At 38.9% G+C, this 26,327-nt stretch overlaps 1 protein-coding gene across 7 annotated transcripts in view; it reads left to right on the top strand.

The window, feature by feature from the left end:
• The window catches only part of LOC127809769 (uncharacterized), a 29,115-nt gene extending 3,498 nt beyond the window's left edge, over positions 1-25,617 (top strand). For 3 of the 7 annotated variants that reach the window (XM_052348827.1, XM_052348828.1, XM_052348834.1), the window contains 18 exons: positions 4,697-4,807; positions 4,929-5,006; positions 17,693-17,889; positions 17,977-18,037; positions 18,272-18,346; positions 18,484-18,561; positions 19,033-19,095; positions 19,181-19,264; positions 19,339-19,511; positions 20,042-20,081; positions 20,160-20,303; positions 20,429-20,548; positions 20,648-20,863; positions 21,455-21,631; positions 23,080-23,764; positions 24,104-24,312; positions 24,585-24,720; positions 25,290-25,617. In XM_052348827.1, coding sequence (XP_052204787.1) covers positions 4,697-4,807; positions 4,929-5,006; positions 17,693-17,889; positions 17,977-18,037; positions 18,272-18,346; positions 18,484-18,561; positions 19,033-19,095; positions 19,181-19,264; positions 19,339-19,511; positions 20,042-20,081; positions 20,160-20,303; positions 20,429-20,548; positions 20,648-20,863; positions 21,455-21,631; positions 23,080-23,764; positions 24,104-24,312; positions 24,585-24,720; positions 25,290-25,447 — 2,805 coding nt within the window. In that variant the 3' untranslated portion in view covers positions 25,448-25,617. Of the gene's footprint in view, positions 1-4,499; positions 4,587-4,696; positions 4,808-4,928; positions 5,007-17,692; positions 17,890-17,976; positions 18,038-18,271; positions 18,347-18,483; positions 18,562-19,032; positions 19,096-19,180; positions 19,265-19,338; positions 19,512-20,041; positions 20,082-20,159; positions 20,304-20,428; positions 20,549-20,647; positions 20,864-21,454; positions 21,632-23,079; positions 23,765-23,910; positions 23,957-24,083; positions 24,313-24,584; positions 24,721-25,289 lie in introns of those variants that run through there. The other 4 variants (XM_052348832.1, XM_052348829.1, XM_052348830.1 and 1 more) reach the window with 4 other exon arrangements.
• Positions 25,618-26,327: the final 710 nt, after the last annotated feature.

The raw sequence follows: 26,327 nt of genomic DNA, 5'->3' as shown, positions 1-26,327 counted from the left end.
AGAGGCATAACAAAGATTCTCGTCTCCCACCTCGGCATAAAAAATCGAAGGCTTCTGGGTCTTATTTTGCTGCGCCTTTGCCTAAACCCAAGGCAGGGGGCTCCCAAGACACCGAGCACCTTTCTGATATGATCCAGACGGAGGAGACCTCCATCCTTGCCCGGGCTCTTCATCGGCCGAATTGGACTGTCCATGAGTCAGACCACAATAGTGAGGCTTGGGGGCGACTCAGCTTATGCAGGGCTTGCCGACCCTAGCAGACATGGAGGGGGATACAGAACTGACTTCGGAGACTCTGGAGGCTTGTTACTATTGAGGCTTAGTTCAGGTTAGTCTCTCGACCCCTTGACGCGGAAACCTTTTACCCCAATACTAACTTTTTGCTATTTGGATACAGAGTATTGTTGCTCAGAACGAGCTGCAGAGGCGAATAGCGAGGAACTCTCAGAAGATGCTTGAGCTGGATACTGCCATCGCTGACTGCCATAAGACTATAGAATAGAGGGATGAGGAGCTGAGGGCTCAACACCAGCGAGCAATGGAGCTAGAGGCACGTTTACAGGAGCTCGAAATTAATCGCCATGTTATGGAGGAAAAGTTGGAATGCTCTCAGGCGTGCCTCCGCCCTTGCAGGTACTTGGTTCGAGGCAGACCTCGGTGATCGGTCTAGCATCATCATTTGGTCGCTAACTTGGGGAAGGCCCATATCGGGTTACCGAGACCTTCAGCCCCAGAGCATATTGGCTCGAGACTATGGACGACACTCCTATAAAGAATACTTAGAATATTCTGAACTTGAAAATTTTTTATCAGTAATGGGATACCCCCAAAAATGTTGGAGTTACGTATTTTCTAAATAAAATCTCATTATGTTCTTTTTTTTGGGTGTGTAGACTTTCTCTTGCAGAATATCGTCGTGACAACCCATATAAGAAAAAAAAACTAAGAACAAAAGGCAAAAGGGGAGGAAGCGTCCCCCCCCAACCTCAGAAGTCTCAAAAGGGATTTCTAAGTCCTTCGCCTCCGCCAAAGATAACAAGGACTAAGGAAAAGCAATGGGCCAGATGTAGTCCTAGGGGACCGCCTCTAATAAAAAGGAAAGAAAGGCTAAGAGGGGTGGAAATGTCCCCAAAGAAGCTAACCTAAGGGGACTCGAAAGAGACTCCTAAGCCCTCACCTCCATACAAAAGTAATAAGGGTTGAAAATAAAATGGGGATAATGTGACCCCAGGGGACCACCCCTAATAAAAAAGAAACCAAGGAGAAAAATACCCTTCGCCTCGCCAACATGAGAGTCACGATGGGGGCAAAAGAAATCAGATAAGAGAGACCACCCAGCTCTGACTACCACAAAATCATATCCTTGATGCGCTTCATTTAACAAAAGGATAAGGGTCTAGATATGAAATACAACTCGAGCTCAAAACAAATATATATATATATATATACGAAGATAAACCTAGAAGCTATGCTTCTTCTTCAGACTCCTCTGATTCGATAACGGAGGCTTGGGAAGATGAGGCTCGGCTGAGCTCAATGATCACGTTATCCGTGGATTTGACAGGGGAAAAGTCAAAATCGGGACAGACCTTCTGCACTTCCTTTTTGCAGCGAAGGAAGCCTTTCTTCCAGACACCTTGTAGCTCTCGCGTGATATATCCTTCCACCTTGGGGAGCTGGGTAGGGTTCGCATATTTCTCTTCTAGCTCCCAGAGGCACTCCTGAGAGCATTCCAACTTTTCCTCAACATGGCGGTTAATTTCGAGCTCCTGTAAACGTGCCTCCAGCTCCGTTATTTGCTGGTGTTGAGCCCTCAACTCCTCATCCCTCAGCTCTATGGTTTTATGGTCGTTAGTGAGAGCATTATCCAGCTCAAACATCTTCTGAGAGTTCTTCGCCATTCGCCTCTGCAGCTCGTTCTGAACAACAATATTTTGTATCCAAATAACAAAAAGTTAGAGTATTGGGGTAGAAGGTTTCCGCGTCGAGGGGTTGAGAGACTAACTTGAACTAAGCTTTGTCAGTAACAACCCTCCAAAGTCAGATCCGCAACCCCTTCCATGTCCGCTGGAGTCGACAGACCCTGGATAAGCTGTCGCCAGCCAAGCCTCACTGCTGTGGTTTGACTCATGGATAGTCTAATTCGGCCGATGAATAGCCTGGGCAGGGATGGAGGCCTCCTCCTCCATCTGGATCATATCAGAAAGGTGCTCAGTGCCTTGGGAGCCCTCTGTCTCGGGTCTGGGCAAAGGCGCAACAGAACAAGACCCAAAAGCTTTCGATTTTTTATGCTGAGGTGGGAGACGAGAATTTTTGTTATGTCTCTTCGCATTCTTCCTGGCTCGTTTAACCTCTTCAGCTGCTTGCTTATTAGTTCCCATAGCTCAGCATCGTCAATCATCTTAGCCAAAAAGCATGGCAAACAAAATGGGTGTCAGGATGAGGAAGCATAAATAAATTAGAGACGTGAAGCGAAACAAGAGGATTGAAAAAATCAATCTAAGGGGATGTCAGTTTCTGGGCATGGGTACTGGCACACGCTCCCAAGAAAAAGAGTTTGCTCATCAATTAACCTTGCGGTGCTGACGTGCTCCAGACTCATCAAAAGCTCAGCATCCCTCTTTTCTAATGGGGACATTTCGCGCGGGAAACTCGTAAAGGGAGATCGATGCCAAGTGGAGGGCACACCCACAAAAATAGAAGAATAACCCATAAAAAAAAAATCGATTTTTCCAACCCTTCAGGGAAGAAGGGTTACCTACAAGCAACTTACAACTAGGGAAAGCCATGAAAGAATAACGAAATTCGGATTTGTCAACGCATACAAGGCGGAATAGTTTCAAGAAGAGTTCTGCCTTAGGGATGATACATTTTCCCTGACAACATATAACAAAGGCAACTAAGCTCCTCCACCCATTGGATACTAGTTGAGAGGGACATAACCCTACGAGGCGAAAGATCTCAGCTAGGTTATCTTCAAAGGGAAATCGACACCCGTCTTCAAGAGATGCTTCATAGATAGCCAATCCACCAGGAGGAGATTGATGGGCTCTAAGATTGAAAGGTGCAACATATCAAAAGCTCTTGATAGAGAGATGATATTTTTTAACTAGTTTAGAGATCTCGTCCTTGGTTAAGGTAGAATGAGCATGGGTTAGGTCATGAGGGAGATTGCTACAATCGGCCTCTAGCTCCATATTAATGTCATTATCAAAAGAGAAAGCATCAGGATAGGGTTGTGAGGTCTTGGCATCTCCTATTCGCATGTCAGACTGAGAAGATGAAGAGCTAGTGGGGTTAGAAGAGCCCAAACTATTCTTGTTCGAATTGCTAAAGGAGGTCAAGGGGACCGACTTACCAAAGCGACGAGACACGGGGAAGAGAGACGACGGAAAAACCACAAAAATAAAAGAAAAGAGGCAAAAGAATACTGGCTGGTTAGAAGAATTCCGGGGATGAAGGGAAAAATGCGCGGGAGAGCGCTTAAAGAAAGAGCCAATCCATCCTCTGTTGAACTTGAAGACAGCGTCCGGTGTCTCTTATACCCTGTGAGAAGTCTGCACATAAAGACAAACCAATTAGAGACAAGAGAGGTCAAAAGATCTCAAAGAGGTATTTAAAAAAAAGGGGGGGGGGGGGTCGCATCAGCCGCTAAGGCGCTCGGCCGAGGCGAGCGCCCATGCATTCGAGGCCAGCGATGCTGAGGCACGTGGCTTCGGACAGTGTGGTTGAGGCGCACGGCCTCGGCCCGCGCACGATTGGGACCAATTGTCTCAGCCAAAAAAAAGAAGAAAAAATGAAGGAAGAAGAAGGTGTCTTTATTGTCTCTTACTTTACTCCAAAAATAACGCTTAAAATGAGGGGACCATATCCATCCTCTTTTTATAGAGGTTTGTGGGAGGCATAAGAAGAGTGAGAGGACTTTGGGTAGCTTGGGAAACGAACCCAATATCTGAGATGACGACTACTCCTTCAGCTACCCGAGCTCCTCATCCGATCAACTCAAAGAGTAGGGGGGCAAGTGATGAGGGAATATTTTACATAAGAGCGAATTTACTTCGCTACCCCCGGAGACTACCATCAACCTGGGGACACGTGTGCTAGGTGAAGCTAGTACGCAATCGCCACGTGTGTATCCCATGGAACGCCACGTGTCCTCCGGATCTCCATCCTAGATTTGAATTGGATGAAAAAGACCCGATCAACTGAGAATCTCTCCAACGTCCTATTTCAAAGGTTATCTTATTTTTTTTTATTATGCCTTACGCCATCTATAAATAGAGGCCAAGCTCTATAGGTATGGTGATCTAATTACTAAGTGACTTTCTATTTTGGGTATTTTCTCCTACTGACTTGAGCGTCGAGGTCCTCCTGGGAGAATAAAGCCCCACCCTTGCAGGTACTTAGTTCGAGGCATGTATGGCTTTTATCCACCTCAGTGTCATAGTAGCTTCTGTTTCCATATTAGGTAAAAGTTTAAACTTGGTGTAGTTCCACTTTCTGGCAGCTGTGGTATGAAACCCTATCTTTTTGGCCTTTTCTCAACTTGTCATTGGCATCCACACCTACTCTGGAGATTCTGGGTGGTAAACTAAACACTTGAGAATCAGTAGTTATGCGTTTTCTCTCTCCCTTGCATTTTATTTTCCTTATCCATTGTGCTTGGTGTGCTTAAGTTATATACTATCTTTTGCAGTATTTCTTGAATCCAAAAGTTGCGAAGGAGCCCATTCCAACACAGCTGGAGCTAATTGCACAGGAAATTATTGCCCCTTTACTTGATATATTTCATCAACATGTTGGAAAGGTTATATCTTCCTCTCAAAATACATTTCCTGCATCCATCGCGCTTCCATATGTTTCAAACTTTACTGCCAGGCTATCTGTGCCGAAGTCTTCCCTCATTGGATTGGTGGTGCATGAAACAGGCTTTAACCATCTCTGGCAATAGGCAAGAGGGAAATGAAAAGCTCCTTCTTATTTTATGCAAGTGCATGTATTTTGCTGTAAGTATTTGTTTCTGTGCTGATTTTATGATTAATGGATTTGAGAAATTACATTTTTTGTTTGATTTGCCTATAGCTAGGTGGATTCATATTTTTGTTGTGTCATTTTAGCTAGTGGATTCGACCATCTTGATCAAACAGCACTGGCAATCCATCAAACTTGATTTAGTCTTTACTTCTAGTATTTGCCTTTGTTTTGGTTCTGACCATGAAAGGTTCAAGAATTCAATTCAAATTCTAATATTTGTGATGTTTAAGCAGCATAAATACACTGCAGTGGAATCTGAGGATATAACTTGTCAAACAGTATCAGCAATCAATTCCAAGCTTCAGCACTATAGCTTACCCACACCCCCAACAAGTTATGTAATATGCTACTACTTGAAGGCTTAGTGTTATATACATATATGTATATATCTTTAGAACTTGTGAAAAGAGAGTTGGTGGAAATTCTTCATAAAGCAACCAAGCATATTGAAACTGGCAGAAAGAGAAGATCTTTTGCACTGGGGGACTAAGGCTAAAAAGACTATGGTTATAACTATTTAGATGAGGCAGCTCTGCTTCCAGATATACTGAATGTACTGCAAATATATTACATCCTAACAAATATGTTAAAACTCGGTATGAGATTGGTATGCTCCTAAGCCCTGGATCTGGTTATAGGTCTGGAAACAGGATAATCAGGGAAAGAAGTTGCAGAATTCTTCTGCAATCTTCTTCCCATCTAACCTATCTTGACTAGAAAATTTGGGCTCGTTAAGAAAGGATGCAATGATCTCCTCGAGTAAGAAAGTACTCAGAACTTTTCTAAAAAAATACTGCATAATAGTTGTTTATTTCCCTCTGAACCACATGTAAGTTTTACAGGGAAGTGGAGAAATAACTGCCATCTTAGAACGCAGAATTGCTTCCCGGAGAATAGCAGATATAAACAAATTCAAATACTAATAACTGTCATAACTGACCAAAAATAGAAAATAACTGATAAAAGAAAACAAAACCTAACAGAATATTTTTGTTGGAGAATCAATCCCACTGGATTTTGCCCAATCACATGAGATTGATTGTGGGAATCTTTCTATAATTATCAGTTGACTTTTTGTACAGATTTGATTAGGTTTCCTTTCCTCGTAGTTTTCTTCTTGTAATCTTTCCTACTTTGTAATTCTCTACTTGTATATATAGGGTGATTGACCCTATGATGAATATACAAAAAAGCAATTAAAGCTTGCTATTGGAGCAGTTTGTTTCCTAGGGTGTTCCGTTTCTCTAGCCTTCATTGCTATCTTTTTTTGCGACCCTTTGCTTCTCTGGCCTTTGTAGCTGGTTTTTGGCCTTCATTGCCATCACCTTCATTGTTGCTACCATCATCCCTAGGGTTCTTTCCCATCAGCCTCCATCTCCACTACCATCGTCCCTAGGGGTGGAGCTAGAAATTTTAATCAGGATGGGCAAAAATTAAATAACACAAGAAAATTTAAAATAATATAATATTATAAAAAATATATCAATAAATTATTATAATTGTTCTCTACGCGTTTTCATATTTTGATAACGTCGCATAATAACATTATTATCAATTTTATTAAATATATATTTTTCAATATACACAACCAAACTATCGTTCAACCATTGATCTCCAATTCGATTGTGCAGCCGAGTCTTGACAAGCTTCATGGTAGAAAATACTCTTTTTACTATAGTAATAGCAACAAGAAGAATTAATGCTAGTGTCAAAAGTCTGTAAATTAATGGATACACATCATTTTTCATCGTCTCTATCAACTTCTGTGCAAGATCACTAAGATCCCATAGTCCTTTAAAATTCTTGTCAGTACTCACATCAATAATATGTGTTTCAAGTACATCATCAAGCTCCAAGAGATATATTGGTGAAAAATCTTCAACATAATACTCACCAACTCGAATTAATTTGTTCTTATCAAAAGTAGAGAATGAATCATTTGGACACAAACATGCTACACAAAGGCACAATTCACTATTTACCTCATAAAAACGATAATTCAACTCCTAAAGTTGCATATCAATTACTGCATAAAAGAAATTCACCTGCAAGTGATGCAATTTGTCATTTCTGGAGTGTTACGCTGTGAACGACCTGGAGGTTTATAAATATCTTCCATGTGGGAACATCAATATTGTGCTTCTAACAGAAAGAATAAACTATTTCCAAAAAAGAATCCCATCCATTGTCCCTCATTGCTTGAAATTGTTCTTTACAAATTTTCTCTAATCTCATGGCATTGACAATGTCTTGATCTTTCTGTTGTAGTGCCTTTGACAATTCATTTGACATTCCTAAATTTTTTTTCATGAGATGTAAACTAAATGTAAAGTCAAATGTCATTATCAAGCTCAACAAATTACGTGCTTCACCTCTTTTTTCAAAACTTGGAACATCATTAGCAATCATTTCAAGGACAACAATTGTTGGTGAAAACATGTGAATCAAGTTCAATAAAGAACCATAGTGAGAGCCCCGTCCACTTGATATTTCACCATGACTGAGTGCTTCAAGAATTTGGAGTTTCTGTTTTTCTCTAAGAAGATGACACCATTTAGTCGATCCTCCAACAACATTCACAACCCTATTAACCAACACAAAGAATGCTTCAATGTCTACATGTTTGTTTGCTACGGCTACAAGAGCCAGTTGAAGTTGACGAGCAAAGCAATGAATATAAAAAACACTTGGGTTTTCATTTAAAATAAGTGCTTTGAGACCATTAAACTCACCTTGTATATTGCTAGCCCCATCATAACCTTACCTCTCAAACTAGATATATTCAATTTGTATCTAGAGAACAAATTATCAATAACATCCTTAAGCGAGAGAGATGTGGTACTCGAAACATGCTCTATACCTACAAAATGTTCGACTACACATCCTTTCTTATTCACATAATGCAAAACAATAGACATTTGTTCCTTAACTGAGATATCATGATATTCATCAACTAATATAGAAAATAGCCCATCACCAATCTCGTTGATAATGACATTTATTGTTTCAAAAGCAAAGCACTTACAATATCTTTTTGAATGTCAGGTGATGTAAGTTTGAGATTTTCAGGAGCATTCTTGAAAGTAATTGCCTTAATTTGATCATTATGATCTGCCAAAAAGTTCAATAGTTTGAGAAAATTCCCTTGATTATTTGAATCTTCAGATTCATCATGTCCACGAAATGCAAGCACCTGTCGTAAAAGAAATCGAACACAATCTATTGATGTACCCAAACGAATTTGATAGTCATTTCGTGTTTATTATGATTGCTTCAAAAAAATTACCTGAATATCTATCTGTTGATTCATAAAGGCTTCGAACTTGATTCAAGTTTTATTGTGTTGACTATTGTGACTTCCAACGTGTTCTTGAAGCATTTTTTTTTTTTTTCATTTTCCAATTTGAGAACCCTTCTCAACAAAAGTGTCACTACCTCCTCGTTCCACAATTGGTTGTAAAAGATAACAATAGAAGCAAAATGCTGCATCTTTTTTATGCTATATTCTAACCAAGAAGGAAATTCATTAAACCAAGAAGCTTGAAAACGTCTTAATGTTGATTTTCCAATTTTTGTCTGTGGAAATTTATGTTTACGAGGTTGACAAGGACCCAATTGTATGTATGCTCTTTGAATTTTATCTTGAACATCATATTCCATAATTGGAATTCGTAGTCCAGGATCTTTAGAAAGTTGAGTAACATCAATTCTATTATGAATATCTTCATCCCAAACATCCATTTCAACCTAAATATCTCCTTCATCATGAATTTCACTTTGATCTTGGGCAACATTACTTTCCACACAAATATCACTTTTTTGTTAAACAACATCAGTTTCACTTTGATTCCTAGCAATATTAGATTTCTTTCTATTAACATTTTGCTCTTCAATAGAAAATGGAGTTGTCCTTTTGAAATATCTCTCCATAACTATTGACATTAATTTAAATAAAGAATAAAAAATCAACATAGTTTCAAATATGTAATTGGTGAATCTATAACTTAAAAATAAAATCTTTATCAGTATATTTAGGGACTCATTTATATATAAAAGAAGAGTTACGAATGAAAATATGACCATTTATTAGATTTCATCTAAATTTAGCATTAGGGCGCTAACACTAACAATATGCCCATTTAATACCAAGTTTTAAGAAGTTTTATTTCTCTAAATGAATAGTATTACTTTTTTCAAAAAGATTCTCGACTTGCAGAATCCTATAACCCAAAAAATGAATCTATTTGATTTTGAAGAAACCAATTGTTAGTGTTGGAGGAACTGGCAATGGCAGTAGCAGAATTTTGGAATTTTGTTTCTACTGGAGAGAGGGAGAGAGAATAACAGAAAGGAGAGAGAAAAGACGATCAGAATATTCTCATTGATTGCCTTGGAGCATGGCTCCCTTACATATATATGGGCAGTTATGGGGTCCTTCTAGAAGGTACCCCTGCTGTAGCACAACCTGTAACGGTTAAGGTACACTCAATTTTAGCATAACAAAATTATGGATGGACCTATCTACCCCTAGGAACGTGACAATACCCCTCCCCTTAAAAACATTTCTAGTCCACAAGAAATTACAATAGTTTGGTTACATGAGGGAATTATTTGAGCAGCTCTGGTATATATTTCCATGTGGTGTGATTTGGATGGCAATTGGTCCATTGCATTAGCACCTGTGTCAAGGGTAGTGAGTTTTGATAGATGACCCTTTTGTCTATTATAGCTAAAGGTTTTGTCACCTCCGGAAGATCTATCTTGAGGGTGGGCAAGTCTGAATTGATTGGATCATGGGGCCCTATTGACTTCATGAGTAGGGACATGTGAAAGGTCGGATGGATTCCAATTCCTTCTGGTAGTTGCAGCCTATAAGCAACCTTCCCCACCTTGGTTATCACTTGGAAGGGTCCAAAATACTTAGGGCCTAGTTTAGTTGAGGGCTGTCAAGTGAATAGTTGCTGTTGGAATCTCCTTACCTTTAGGTACACCATATTCCCTTCTTCAAAACTCCTTTCACTTCTCTTTCAATCTGCCATTTGTTTCATCCTATTCTATGCCACTGTCAATTCCTTTCTTATTACTTATAGGGCTTCTTGATTCTGCTTTAAATGTTGGTCTACTGCTAGCTCCACATTGAAATGGTGCATTACTGCCGGTATCAATGGGGGTTTGTAGCCAAAGAGTGCCTCAAATGGGGGACCTTTTGAGGGAGCTATGGTATTTAGAATTGTAGCACCACTGAGCAAGTGGTAACCACTGATTCCAACTCTTAGGGCGTGTTTGATAGCCAACTTTTTCCATAGAAAATGTAAATTTTCCACCCAATTTCCAACTTGTGCATTGTTTGACAGCCATTCTTTTCCAGGGAAATCATTTTCCTTGCAATGGTCACGTGAGGGCATTTTCCTTCAAATCATGGAAATCAAATTCCTTGGGGGGGGGAGGAGATGGAATTTTCTTGGCAATTGAAAACAGGGGGTGGGCGGTGGCTGGGGGATGAGAGAGAAGGGCAGGTAGGTCCAGGGGGGGGGGGGGTTGTAAATTATTTATATTTTGTATTTCTAATAATTAATAAATATAAATATAATTTAAAATATATTATTATTTTAATTCCCTGGAATTCATTTTCTTTTCACTTAAATTCCACCCTTGCAATCAAACGCACCCTTAGGTTTGGAGAAGCATACACACCTTAGATAGGCCTCTAGACATTGAACAATTCCCTCCAAAAATTGCTGGTGAACACCTTATCCCTATTTGAAGTGATGGACACTGGTAGTCCATGCACTTTCACCACTGAGTCCAACAAGCTAGCCACATCAGGGGCTGTAAAAGGGTGGGCTAGGCTTAGGAAATAATTGAATTTAGTCAACCTTTCCACTACTACCAAGATAGTGTTCTTCCCTTCAGACCTTAGAAGCCCCTGCACAAAGTCCATAGAGATCCGTTTCCGTGCTTGTTCGGATATCTTTAGGGGTTGAAGTAAGCTTGGGTAGGGGACCTACTCATGTTTGCATTTTTGGCAAATAGGGCACTCTAACACAAAGACAGTCACCTCTTTTTTCATTCCTAGCCAATAAAATAGTTGCCTCACCTTGTTGTAAGTGACATTCAAACTTGAGTGTCCCCTAATGGGTGAGGCGTGCTAGCAAGAGCTTGTAGTATTCTTTTCCTGAGTTGAGTGTCATCCCCAATTACTAGCCTTCCCTTGTATCTCAGTAACTTTGCCTTTAATGTGTACCCCTCATGCTCTTGTGGTCTAGTTGCCAACCTGGTCATAAGGTCCCGGGCCCACGATGTTTTCTCATAGCTATTCGACACTTCCTTGGTCCAATCTGGAACTACCATTGAAATTGCTTGGCACTCCTCCATTTCCTCCTTTCTTTGTAGTGCATCAACCATTGTATTTTCCTTACCCTTCCTGTATTGGATGGTGTAATCCAATCCAAGCAACTTGGTTACTCTCTTCTTCTGTAATTGCGTGTGCAACCTTTGTTCCCCTAGGAACTTAAGGCTCTTGTGATCCGTCTTGATGACAAATGGTTTCCCCTCCAAATAATACCTCCATTTCTCAACTGCCATGAGTATTGCTCTAAGCTCTTTGTCATAGATGCTTAGCCCCAAGTGTTTGGGAGCTAAGGCTTGACTAAGGAAGGCTATAGGCCTGCCCTCTTGAACTAACAAAGCCTCTGCTCTCGTGTTACATGCATCCGTTTCTAGGATGAAAGGTTTGGTGAAATCCGGCAAGGCATTAATATAGGAGCTTGGGTCATAGCTCTCTTTAGAGAATTGAAAGTTGCCTTTGCTTTGTCACTCCATTCAAACCCATTCTTCTTGAGCAACTTTGTCAAGGGCTTGCTAATCATTCCATAGCTTCTAATAAACTTTCTATAGTAGCTTGTTAGCCCAAGAATTTATCCTTAATAGTCTTGGGAGTTGGCCACTCTACCATGGCAGTGATTTTCTTAGGGTTTGTAGTCACTCATTCATTAGTGATAATGTTGTTAGAAAATTATGATCTGATCATACATAGCGGAAACAAAATATGATTTTACAAGTATCACGTTTTTCAAAACATACAGTTTAGAAATTGAAGATATAAATGAAAAGTTACCTCAAGACGAAAACAAAATTCGTTGTAGATAATCCACCGTATAATCTCTTACGTGTGAGATGCTGAGTCGGTCTGCCTGAAATCGCCAAGACTCCAAGAGACTTTAGGTGAAAAGGAAGCGAAAATTTTCTCTAAAATTTTTGTCTGTTCTGGATACAACTGATTGTGTTGTATATAGGATTCAAGGGCTTAATGTCCTATTTATAGGCAAACCCTAGAAATCCTAAGTGCAGTTGGACTGGGCTTGATGTGCTAGCAAGAAGCCCAATCCAACTCGATAATTAAATAATTAACCTATTAATCATTTAATTATCCTTATTTATCTTACAAATAATTGCGCCATTATTTACTAATTCCATAATTACTAAATTGTCCTTTTCTCTTTAAAATGATTTCTTATTGGGTGAGATTTTCTGGGTTTACAATTAAATTGGTAACGAGAATTAATCAATTATTAATTCTCATAAATCATTAGTGATATCTAGCAATATCTCATGATTACTCAATTTAAGGTGAAACAAGTAATGTGAACCTTATACTATGATGCCATGCAATATGGTCCCTCTATCATCCTATATCTTGACAAGATACGAGATCATGGTCAACAAGTCAAATCTCTTAATCTCGTCATATGACCAAATTCAAAATCATTCTTGACTAATTTGACCCAATCTTTATGGAACACATTCCATCGTCATATTACTTCGGCCAAGCATTTATCATCAAGTGATTACTAGATTGCATAAGATATCCTCCTCGTATATCTCGAGGTGATAGATTCCATGTCTGATGCACACATACGTTATGTGTCACTGAACTAGACACAGATATGTATGGTCGTCCTTGATTAGAACAACCATATAATATCGCTTATATCCTAATCCACCAACACACACGAAGATCCATATCATTTCAAGTTTAAGGACTAGTTGTAAATCTGTAGTTAACATTAAATCATTAACCTGTAAGATAAAACCCATGTGATTCAATGTTAACAGTCTCGTTCAGTGAACTCGTTCCTTTAACGAACACCCACTCATCTTCCCTCTATATCTTATACAGAATGACACGAGACTCACCAACCTTATCTTTCAGTATCTCATACTAAACGAGGAGGAAGACAATGTGCTAGCCTTTGCGAGTTGCTAATATCCAGATTAGGAACTCTATGGCTAGGAACATGTTTATAGTATAACGAATTGTGGATTATCTATCACGCATATTCTTAACACTTAAGAATGGTATCCACTCCTTATTGTACTAAAGGATATATATATATATATATATTTAATTTAAACTATATTGTAATTTAAATAAAACATAAGCTTGCCATTAAATAGAATTTAAAGAGTTAACAAGATTAAGCCCCATTTTGTCACTGGAATTGGTCTTAAGGGCTTATATCTAACAAATGTGCCCTAGGTGCTCCACCTTTTCCTCTGCAAAGGTACATTTAGACTTCTTTACAAACAACTGGATAGATCTGAGGACTTGGAATGTTGTTTTGAGATGGTTCAAGTGTTGCTCCATGTTAGGGCTATACACTAAGATATCATTAAAGAAAACGAGGATAAATTTCCTGAGGTAGGGACAAAAAATGTGGTTTATAAGTGCCTGGAAGGTGGCAGGCGCATTAGTTAGGCCAAAGGGCATAACTAGGAATTTATACAATCCTTGATGGATGCGAAAGGTTGTCTTGGGTATGTCTGGACAGCTCATCCGGATTTGGTGGTAACCAGATTTGAGATCAAGCTTTGAGAAGGTAGTTGCCCCTACTAATTTGTCCAACAAGTCATCTATAATTGGGATGGGGAATTTGTTTTTAATGGTGTGGGAATTTAGTTGTCTATAGTCAACACAGAACCTCCAACTTCTATCTTTCTTCTTAACAAGAAGAACAGGGGATGCAAAGGGGCTTGATTATGTTTTTGGAGAGCATCTCCTTAACTAGGCGTTCAATCTTTGCCTTTTGAAAATGAGAGTATCAGTATGAGTGGACGTTTATGGGTTTTGTGTTAGATTTAGGGTGGATTGTGTGCTCTAGAAAGCGGTTGGGAGGCAGGGAAGCTGTTTCAAATTCAACCAATAAAGAGTGATTAGGGGTTACCTTGCTTGGGGAATTGGTGAGGGCTTCCAACTTGAACCATTGGTGGTCCTTTGCCCTAGCCGTGCCATCCTCTGTGCACTCCTCATCTACTTTAATGGCGTACACTGAATGTAGTTGAGCTATGACTCCCTTTTCTTGCTCAAATAATCTCTTCAAGTGGTTCCTTGAGATAGCCCTGCATTCCCTTCCTTCCACACACCCTGTTAGTGTCAACCTTCTTCCTCTTTTTTCAAAAGTCACCTCTAGGGTGTTAAAAATCAAATATCAGAGGACTTATTGTCCTTATCCAATCAACTCTGAGCACAGTTTGACACCCCCCCTATTGCAGGATCCTTAGGTTTGCTGGGAACTCGTACCCTTACATTCTCCATGTAAACCCCTGACACTTATACTGGATGATCATCTTGTTGCTGTTGGCAACGGTTACTGAAAGGGGAATAGTGGTCTGTAGCACTCATAAGAGTTCTTTGGCTGTATTCTCATCCAAAAAACTATGTGTGCTCCCACTGTCAATGAGCACAATGATCTTTTTCTTCTCTACAGCCCCTTTAATTTTGATCACCTTCTCCGAAGGGTGGCCTTCCAAGGCTTGGAGGGAAATCTGTCCACCATCCTCTCCTTCTTCTGCATTACCTCCTACTTCTATCTCCTTTGCTTTTCTTCTTCCTCGTCTTCTTGTCCTTCCATATGCATTAATTGCTTTCGGCATTGATGCCCGGGAGCGTACTTCTCTCCACACTTGAAGCACAATCCCATTTGCTTTTTCTGGTCCAGTGTAAGAGATATCACTGGGGTAGCATGGATTGGTGCTTAGGGTGAGTAGCCTCCCTTTTCATTTGGGAGCTGCTACCCTTGTATCCCCTTCCCATTAAACTCTGCCAACCCCCTCTTGATCCTTTTGAGGAGATCTTATGCTTCCTCACAAAGGCTTCAAGGGATAGCTCGTGTAAGCGAGCCTTCTTTGCTGCCTGGCTCATCGTGGTCGGTTGCAACATTTTTACCATCAGTCTGAGTTCGTTGTTCAATCCACAAGGAAACTAGATACAAAGTAGTACTCATCCAATGTTGGATGAGCATGACTGAGTATGGACTTCAGCTCCTCAAATCGGCCCTGATATTCCTCCACCGTTCCTTCCTGCTTTAACTTGTTGAATTGCTCCACTACATCCGTTAAACTACTCTCTCCAAATCGACCACAAAACTCCTCTACGAATTCTAGCCACTTCCATTAATTCCTCCGTCCACTCCAATTTTGGAACCAAGAGTCTGCTACATTATTCAAATATGCAGTCGCTGTATTAACCTTATTCTCCTTTGCCACCCGATAGTGATAGAAGAAGCGTTTGCATCTTCTGATCCATCACCTGGGTTTCTCCCCTTTAAACATTGGTATCTCAGCTTAGGCATGGGGGTATTAGTTTGATTTTCCACGTTTCCTCTTAGAGTGGCTTTTGCTGCAATCTCCATTCGTTCTTCCCTCTCCGATCTCCCCCTAGCTTTAGGGATGATTGGAGCTGCAACTACTCGTGGAGGAAAATCCACCGGCAAGCTTGCATTAGGCTGCTTAGAAAATATGGCTAGCGTAGCACTCAACTGCTGGCTTAACCCTGAGAATTCCTTGTGTAGATTTGAGAAATCCTCCTTCAAGTTCCTTTCCACCTCCAACACGTTTGCTTGGAGGCTTACATCTTCTCGAGTGTTTCTGACCCCCACTTCTACCATTTCCAACCTCTCATCAATTTGTTCATGGTTCTGTCTCAACCCGACTTCTTTGATGTCCAATTGCAATTTTAGCTCCTTGTGCCTTCCGCTATGCTTTTCGGTGGGTGATCGTTGGCTCTGATACCAATTGTTAGTACCAGAGGAACTTACAAGGGCAGTAGCAGAATTTCGGGAAGGAATTCTTCCCGGAATTCTGTGTCAACTGGAGAGAAAGAGAAGGGAGAGAGAGAATAGAGAGAGAGAGAGAATAACAAAAAGGCGAGAGAAGAGACAATCAGAATATTCTCATTGATTTCCTTCGAGTGTGGCTTCCTTACATATATATAGGTGGTTATGGGGTCCTTCTAGAAGGTACCCCTACCGTAGCACAGCCTATAACGGCTAAGGTACACCCACATTTAGCATAACAAAATTATGGATGTTCCTATCTACCCCTAGGAACGTGACACCAATGAGCCTTATTCATGACACCTAACATTATATTTAGCACAATTATAAGAGTGAAAACTCAAAAAAGGCTATGAAGAGATTCTAAGAAAATGTCCAATTAACTATTTTTAACAGGTTTTCTTTTAACCTATATATTCATTAGCATTTTGATGCAGGCTGCTCAAAATGGTCTTTTCTTTAATAGCCATGCTGCTTTCCATGGCAATATTTTTGGAGTAACATCAAACGTTATCTGGATATTTAGTAAAAATGCAAGAGTGGATGATGTTATAATAAAATTAGAAGACCAAATTTTACAAAGAAAAGACCATTTTCGATATTTGGGATCAGTGATTCAAAAAGATGGAGAAATCCACGAGGATGTTGCACATAGAATTAAGGCAGGTTGGCTAAAATGGAGAAATGCATCGGGGGTGTTATGTGATGGTAAAATCCCATTAAAATTGAAAGGAAAATTTTATAGGACAGTTATAAGACCAGTCTTGCTGTATGACTCAGAATGTTGGGCAGTCAAATACCAGTATGAGCAAAAGACGAGTGTAGCGGAGATGAGGATGTTAAGATGGATCTGCGGACATACAAGAAAGGATAAAATTAGAAATGAAGTTATTCGTAATAAGGTCGGAGTAGTGCCAATCGAGGAGAAGATGAGAGAGACTAGACTAAGATGGTTTGGTCATGTGAGAAGGAGACTAAGAGACGCTCCTGTGAGGAGAGTTGATGAAATGGAACAATTAGTCACAAAAAGAGGTAGAGGTAGACCCAAGAAGACTTTGGGAGAGATATTAAAATTTGATATGAAATATATGGATCTAAACGAGGATATGACAAAAGACAGAAATACATGAAAGTCTAGAATTCATGTAGCCAACCCCACATAGTGGGATAAAGGCTGGATATGTTGTTGTTGTTGTATCAAACATTATCTGGATGGTTTTCCATATTTCATTAAAAAGTTAGTTTGTTATGACATATCTAAGATCATTATATGTAATTGTTTACTATCTTGGTTTTACCACTATTGCTATAGCATGTGCTAGGACTAGATAAGTTGATGTATTTTACTTAATTTTCCCACTTTCTCTTCACTTTCTTCCATATGTCGGGAAAAAATGATCAGTTACTAATTTTTGTCTGGGTTTCTTGTCATATCACTTGATTTGAATTTGATGAGGAAAACTGTAATGTTTTTCCTGCATTCATTTGATGCCTATTTACCTGCTTGTTCTCTTCTAGGATACTTAATTGAATCTGTTTTGCAGGTGAGGTCACATATGCCATCTGCTTTGGCACCTCATTTTTCTTCATTTTGTGGGGATCTGTTTCACATTCTGAATTCATTGAGTTTTAACGGTGCTACTTCTTTGGAAGAGGGGTACTTGTTGAGGCTGAAGACTGGGAAAAGAAGTTTGCTCATTTTCTGTGCTATAGTTACCCAACACAGAAAGTTATCAGACAAGTAACGCAGTCAAGTATGCAGTTAGTTTCAGTTTGATAAGATAGCCTTCATTAGATGCTGATATCTTGTTGCCTCTTTTGTTCTCAGGTTGATGCCCAGCATTATTGACTGTGTTGTCAAAATAGTCAAGCATAGCACAAATATCAGTGTAAGTTCTGTATGGATTTTGGCAAGTCTCTAGAAAGGAGAAAGAAATGTAGACTTATTCAAAAACTTTCACTCATATTGTTTTCCATTTTATTTGATAATTTTATGCTTTACTATGTTGGTTCTCTAGCTGCATTGCTCTCTCTTCTTCCCCCCTCCCCCTCTCTCTATATGTGTGTGTATTTGTTTTCTTTTTCTTCAATATATTAAATTGTCTTATAATTTGTTCATGCAGAGGCTAGATTTTCTATCAGAGAGGATAGTGTCCTTGGCTTTTGATGTGATCTCACGCGTTCTGGAGTCTGGCCCTGTAAGTTCTATTAGTTTTCTTGTTTAGATGCCTGTTATTCATATGAGTTTGTTCCTGGGCTACTACAGGATATTATGGTAGCTCGTAAAAAACTCTACTGGGGCTACTTTAGTCTGATATTTACTGCCTGGGAACAGGGATGGAGGCTAGTCTCTCCCCACTTTTCATCCTTACTAGACTCTGCTGTCTTTCCAGCATTGGTGATGAATGAGAAGGTACGGTTACCAAGAAGTATTATTGGTATAGAGACTTCTCTTATATTTTTGTTTTCCATGTATGTATGAATTATTTTTTGGGTAATGATAGGGTGCAGTAAATCCACCTTAATCTTAGACAAGGTGCACTTGTTGCACCTTGTTTTCAGCCCAAAAACACTCCTATTAGTTGTTGTAAATGCATTGTGCTTTGCAACATTTTATCAACTAATAAACTTGTTTTCAAACTAAGAACAACGTGCAATAAATGCACATTGTTTGAATATGCATTCAATGTGAAAACAATGTGCATTTACTGCATCTTAACTATTGCCCTAAGGGTAATGGTTAGCATTACCTTATTTTTTAGATTTCAACAGATTCAAGGGCTTGTGATTATTGTTGTAGTGTTTAAGGGCCTGGTTTTCATGTCACACATGCTGCATTGTTGAAAATTGTCTCTCTTTGATTGTCTGTTTTGTTCCCAAGTAGGACATTACAGAGTGGGAAGAAGATCCAGAGGAGTACATGCGGAAAAATCTTCCATCAGAACTAGTATGGAAGTGAATCTTGGTTTACTGAAAGTTGTCTACTATCCAGTTCCATTGGGTTTCTTCTGTTAATTTGATTTTTGTTGCAGGAAGAAATTTCTGGATGGAAAGAGGATTTGTTCACAGCAAGAAAAAGTGCATTAAATTTACTTGGTGTTATATCAATGTCAAAGGTTGTTTCCAATGGACAGTCTTTTCCTGCCATATATTGTCAGATCTCATCGTATGTTTTCCTTGAAATTTGCAGGGTCCCCCGGGGGGATCCAGGTATAATTCTTCACTTTCGTCAAAGCGTAAAAAAAGTGACAAGAGCAAAGGAAAGGATCACAGTTTGATGGGAGAGTTGTTAGTGCTTCCATTTCTGTCAAAGTTCCCCATCCCATCTGGCTTTAATGCCCATGAAACCAAGGCTCTGAATGAGTGAGTTCACTTACAGCACTTTTTGTCCCAGATGTGTGCCTTGCAGCATATTTCATCATTTCATCAGTGTAAATGACTGCTTATTTATTTTGGAAAAATTATGACCATGTAATTTTCTTAATGTCTGAGAAAGAATCATGTTTAGCAATCAGCTACCTTGTTGGAAATAGATGACTTAGGAGCCTATTAAACATCGGGGATGGGCAAAAAGATCTGAAAACAGTGTTCTGGAATCTTCTCATTAAAAGTATCATTTCCCTTGTCCTTTTACCAAACCTAGTGGATCTTGTCCTTATACTGTTGCTTTTGAGGCAGCTTCATCCATCAGTGATATTAGATAAATATTATCATAATATATTGTATTTTCTGAGAGCATGTAAATGACAGTCGTTTTCCATTTCTTATTACTCATCCTACTTGCTTCTGAAACACTTAAAATTGAAGTTCTATCCATTAAGTGTACGTGCTGTACCTGCCTCCTCTCCTGCCCCATCTTTTTCTCAATCTGCTTTCCATATCACCTGGTGCAGGTACTTTGGTGTTCTGATGGCATATGGCAGCCTTCAAGATGTAAGATCTCACCTATTTTAATTCAATTTAATTAAGTGAAAGAACTAAGAATTTATAAAGCTATCATCTCACTTGCAGTTTCTCAGCAAGCAGAAAACCGAGTACATTGCAACCATTGTTCGTACACGGGTATTACCACTGTATAAGATCTCTTTAAGTTCACCTTATTTGGTTGCCTCTGCAAACTGGGTTCTTGGAGAGCTTGCATCCTGCCTCCCTGAAGTGAGATTTCATGCCATCTCCTTATTTTGTTGCTTTTGTACAAATGTAGTGTTAATAACATTATGCAGTTGCTTCTCTTTGTGACTTGAATGTTCTTACATGTTAATCTTGATTATTCTATTTAGGAGATGAGAGCTGATGTCTATTCTTCATTGCTGACGGCGCTGACTATGCCAGATATGGGACATATTTCTTGTTATCCTGTCCGTGTGTCTGCTGTTGGTGCAATTGCTGAATTAATTGAAGTACGTGTGCAGTATGCCTAAATGACAACTCAATTTCTGTTACCCATCTGCAGTCTATGTTTTAACTTGTTATCTGCTTTTTCCCTCTACTTGTTTCAGAATGACTACTTGCCACCTGAATGGCTACCTCTTCTTCAAGTTGTGGTTGGTAGGATTGCTGATGAATGTGAAGAGGCCTCCATTTTGTTTCAGCTTCTTAGTACTTTGTTTGAGGCTGGGAATGAACATGTTACACTTCATACCCCAAATATTCTTTTGTCATTAGTTGGTACAATCTCAAAGAGCATTCCTCGTTATACGGAGCCATGGCCTCAAGTATGTATTCAGATTCTCTCTCTCTCTCTCTCAACCCCCCCAAAATACCATGCAATTATCAATGTTGCACTTTCTAGGTGCCACCGAAAGCAATATGGTAAACACGGAAAATTGCGTTGTTTGGTTAAAAATTTTGGTGAGAGTTTCTCCCAATCAACATGGAGACAAATGGATTACGTCATTTCTTAAAATCTGTTGCTTTTTTCTTATCTTCTGAAGGTCTCATGGATGGACTGCTTGATGATTCACGTGGTTGGTTTTGTATCATTTGATCTTCTGTATGTTACAAAGATCAAATGGTGGATTCTGACCATGAATGTGGTTCTGCATTGGTTGTAGCCAAACCTTACATTGTTTATAATGTAACACAAGAATTACCTTGTTTAGTTTTCTGATATTCTGCATTTCATGTATCCTTACTTCTGTTGGCAACTACAGAAACAAAACTAAGCAGTGGCAAATTCATGGTTTTCAAACTTACTGTTTGTGTGTGATTTCCATATGGTTCAGAAGTTCCAGAATTTCCCTTAAAAAGTGATCATTAAATAAAGAACAATCCTTTAACAATAAAATGATGCTGGTTTATGACAGATAGTTGAACGTGGCTTTTCAGCATTAGCAGTAATGGCTCAGTGCTGGGAAGATTCTATGCCCGAAGAAGGTGAACAAAGTGCATCTAGTGAGGTGTGGGTATCTGGTCGTGCTGTGATTGCTAGAGCTTTGTCAGGTCTCCTGCAACAGGCTTGGCTTGGAGCTGCACAGCAACTGGTTAGTCGATAAACAAGATTTATCTTAGCTTTTATGGACAATATGTCACTAGAGTTTGCTTTATTTATGTTTCTACAGATCCTTATTTTTGATGGACGATTAAATCACTGAGGGAAAGTTCAATAAAACAACCATATTTTACACTTTGCTTTACCAACTTAGCAAGCTACACCCCCACATTTTGTTTTCTATGTTAGTTCTTAAACTGAACAGCTGAACATGAGGTATCTCAAGTTTGTATATTTTGAAATAAAACATAATATCCTTCTTATTTGTCGGATTAAAAAAAGAAGAATTCAACTCCTGCTTTAGGCTTTTATCATTGTCTTGGGAATTAATAGGTTCTTTAAACTTGCACAATCAATTAAAATTATGCTGATTGGAAGTTCCGATCGGAGTTTCAGGGTTATATTTTCAGTTTTCTTTTCGAATATTGGGTTCTGGAACATGCTTATTTGCTGTGGCTATTTGGTTTACTTCACAGTGCCGTTGTTGTAGGTGTTATCAGGTCTTTGGCTTTTGAAATTTGATTGCATGACAAAGTGAATGATGTCTATAGCAAAGTTGTCCTCAAAGAATAGGTCAAGCTTTCATCTTTAATCAAATATAGAACTGTCAAGAAATTGCTATCCTTTTACATCATGTCTTTTCTTTGAAAACATGTTCTTTGACATGTCAAGCACATTTTCTCTGAACTCCTTTTTTCAGTTTTCATTTTTTTTTTTGGTATATTGGTTTTCAATTTCTTAGAGAACACTTTTGGGAATATTGTTTCTTCATTTCTAAATCTCTTTCTTCATTCTTCCCATGGTGCCCTCAGCAGTCTGTGAAGCAAAAGTGATTGCCCTGCACTGTCTTCTCTATAGTTCTCATCTCTACCTCCTGCTCCATGTGTCTGTGGGAGCATGCATGTATCTGTTGCTATCTTATACACACACGTACACACATATAGCATGTTGATATGACTGTATGGGTAGCATTATTTACTCAACTTTCTGCTGACTTACTGCATTTGTGTAGTGAAATTTTGCAGAGTGGGCCCAAAATACATTGCTAACCTTATATATTAATTTACTGGTAGCATTCTTTTTTCAACCTTCTTCTGACTTTACTATTTCTAGAGTGATTGAGGCAATCATTGCAGAATGGGGACCAAAATGACCAGAAACTTCATGACTATGTAGATAAGTTTGGGTATTTTACCAGTGGGTTTTTCCTTTGAGTTGGGAGGGGATGAGCGAATGGCAACAAGGCTCTGATTATGTGTCAGCCAGCCAAACCCAGATGTAACCACGATGGTCAAAACCTAACCTTAGAAGGATTTTTCCTATGATAAAATGTGGTTGTTTTTTTAATGAATTACCTTTTTCTGGGGTTAGATTATATCCTGTTGCTACTTTCTGAGCTTCATATATTCATGCCTTTATCCCTGGAATGTGTATGACCAGGAAGAAGAGACTGCTTCTTTGTTGCCCTCTCCGTCATGCATAGAGGATTCATCTGCATGTCTCAGGTTTATCATACAATCTGTTACTTCAAGCAATGAGGTTTTAATGCTTAAGGTTTCAGAATTAGCACTGGTTTGGGCTGATCTTATAGCAAGCTGGAATGCCTGGGAAGAAACAGAGGATCTGTCTATCTTCAATTGTATTAAGGATATCATCAGTCTCCACCAGAGATATTTGCTGCAGAACTTTTTTATGGCAGAAATGCCACCTCCTCCAGCTCCACCTGTGCGTAGACGCTCTACTATAGAAGGAATTGGTGCTTTCATTACTGATGCCTTTTCACAGTACTCATCTGCAACATGGAGAGCTTCCTCATGTGCACATATAGTGTTACATTTGCCAAATTATACCTTTGATGCAGAAGGTGTTAAGCAGTCATTGGTGATTGCTTTCACCCATGCAGCTTTTTCTCGTTTCAGAAATGTTAGAAGCAAGCCGTGTTCACTGTGGACACCTTTGTTGCTTGCTGTTTCATCATGTTATTTATGTTATCCTGACGTCGTGGAGAAGATTTTGGAGAAGGATGAGCATGAAGGCTTTGCAGTTTGGGCATCTTCTCTCAGTTTAATCACCTTCAGCACATTTGAATATACTCTCTCATCAGAGGCAGAGATTAAGTTAAGTGGTTAGTAAATTTCCTTGTAGCTCTTATTAACCTTAGATAAACATTATAGTTCTTTTCCAGAATGCAAAGTGCATAGTTTGATCAATGTAGTTTTCGTTTGAGGGCAAGCCTTGGTAGCAATGATAAGGTTGTTCCTTTGTGACTAGAACATCACGGGTTCGAATTGGGGAAAGAGCCTCTTTGCAAGCAAAGGTAAGGCTACATACAAAAATGACCCTTGCAGAGCAGAGAGTTTCATGCACTAATAAACTATGACCTTGAGCACTAAAAAACTATGACCTTGATGTATTTTTATTTGATTGATTCAAGATATGGTTAGTTTTGTTTTTTGAGTTTCAGTGATGACATTAGCAAAAATTGTTGAGAGGCTGTTGACACTAGAAAATCGCAAAGCTGGTTTGCTAGAAAAATGCTTGACTTCTCTGTTGGCGGCTTCTGTAAGATTGAAAGAAACTCAGGGAGAGGGAGATGATGATGATGAGAGCGGAGATGATCAGGATGCTGGTGAAGAAGATACTGAAGGCGACGACGACGACGACGATGATGAGGTTTGGCCTTTTAACTTTTTTAGTACCTGTATCTGTTATTTTTTCCCTCTTTGCGCTTATTTTTCTTGGGGAATGGGGTGTTTGGTGAGGCCTTGCAAATGTTTGTTTGAGGGCTGACTTTACATTGAATCATAACTGGAAGTGACATTGGAAATTTAATCTAAAATTTGAATATTGGTGGTCAAGCTGATCTTCCATGCCCAATGTCTAATCAACCTTGCCTGCATCAAGAGAGTGGTGACAGATTTTCCTTTTTTCTTTATTTTTCTTAGGACTCAGATGATGATGAATATGAAGAAACTGAAGAAGAATTCCTTGACCGGTATGCTAAGGCAGCTATTGCCTTGGAGAATGGGACCATGCTGGAAGAAGCTGATGTGGAAAGTCAAGATGATGAACTTGAATTGGGTAAGTCACTTAAAGTTCGTTCATTCATTCATTCTTTGTGAAAGTTATCCCTGCTGGATTCCGTGTCCTTGAGATTACCAGATTAGGAAACTGAATTAATTAACTAGGAAGTATTCAACCTTTTCTCTGGGGAAGTATAATTCTCCTGGAGTTTTCTTGTTCTATTTTTATGTTTTTGCTTAACAAAATCATAGCATGTTTTTCAACTTGCTGTTTTTCTGAATAATAACAAAACCATGATTGTTATGCCATTGGTGTTCACTTGCCTAGTTTTTGTTATAGCCACAGCTAGAAGGGAGATGTTTTGCTAAAAACCACCTAGTTTTGGAGTTGGATTATTGAACATGCTTTTAAATGCTCTGTGACCTTTTACTAGCACAACCCAAAGTATTTGTACTAGTCATATCGGGAGGCAGCTAAACATGCTTACGGAATTCTTGAAGCATGCTCAAAAACTGATATATTTTTGACTTCTCTCTCTGCTCTCCCGAGCTCAAAACTGCATGTTGGACATTGCAAAGGCAAGTTTTTTGTGTGCTGAGTTCCTTGTTTCAACGGTGGCTTATTAGGTGGTTTAGAAGAGGTGGATCCAGAGGATGCTGTAGTTTCACTGGTGAAGCGACACCGGGAGATGCTTCTTCACCTTGCAGCGCAGTCATTATTGCCACAAGATGTCGTCTCCAAATTCCTGAATGCCTTCCCTGAATGCAGTAATCTCTACTTGTAGCAACATGGTCGTCATGTCTGACCACCCATCCAGTTTGTGTTGTGTTGCTTTGTTCACTGGCTGTAATGTTTGTACAGAAGCAGAAAACTCAATTTTCACGCACATCTTTTGTCCGTGTGAGAAATGGGATTGTTGTATTATCTCATTATTTGGATTGGAAATTGCTGATTCCTGAAGACACAATAGAAATAGTGAATTTTTTGGGGGGGTCTATGTCTTTACGTCTTTTCTTCACCACCCCCATGCAACCTTCCTTCGAGTAGCCGCCACTTGTCCACGAGTGTATAAAGAGGATTTTTATACAAGATTTGGAAACAAATTCTTTCCTCTCTTATATATTTAAGAAATTAGTGACATTCTTTCTAAATTTATGAACAAATTTTTCAAAACTATTAATTCTTATAAAGAAACGTTCATAATTTCTTGAGTGCGCAAATTTGATGTACAAAAATCAGTTTTCTATTGTTGTGTTGTGCTTTAGTGTGTTGTGATGTAAAAGTAATGGTGATAAAGTAATGTTTAGTAAATAAGTGCGGGTGCTATACCTATTAATACTAAAAATAAATTATAATTATTTAGTTAATATTTTATTATTGGGTTGTAAATTTATATAATAATTAAAAAATAATAAGATACTAAATAGATATTTTGAAAAATGACATTGTGAAGAGATAATGGTTATAAAAGTAAATCATGTCCCTTGTTTTTGCTTAAAAACTTGTTTTTCTTTGAAGAAACATCTATGCTTTAAAAGTAGAGCACCTCTTTTATCAGAGTTTTTTTTTAAAAAATTAAAAATTTAAATATTTAAAAAATACAGCAATTTTATATCAGACTGTGTTGTTGCTTTAAATTAGGTGCTCGACTTTCAAACTTAGTT

Source organism: Diospyros lotus, chromosome 9 (genome assembly GCF_014633365.1).
Source record: "Diospyros lotus cultivar Yz01 chromosome 9, ASM1463336v1, whole genome shotgun sequence".
In the NCBI taxonomy this organism is placed as follows: Eukaryota; Viridiplantae; Streptophyta; class Magnoliopsida; order Ericales; family Ebenaceae; genus Diospyros; species Diospyros lotus.
This window is presented reverse-complemented; position numbering and strand designations above follow the sequence as displayed.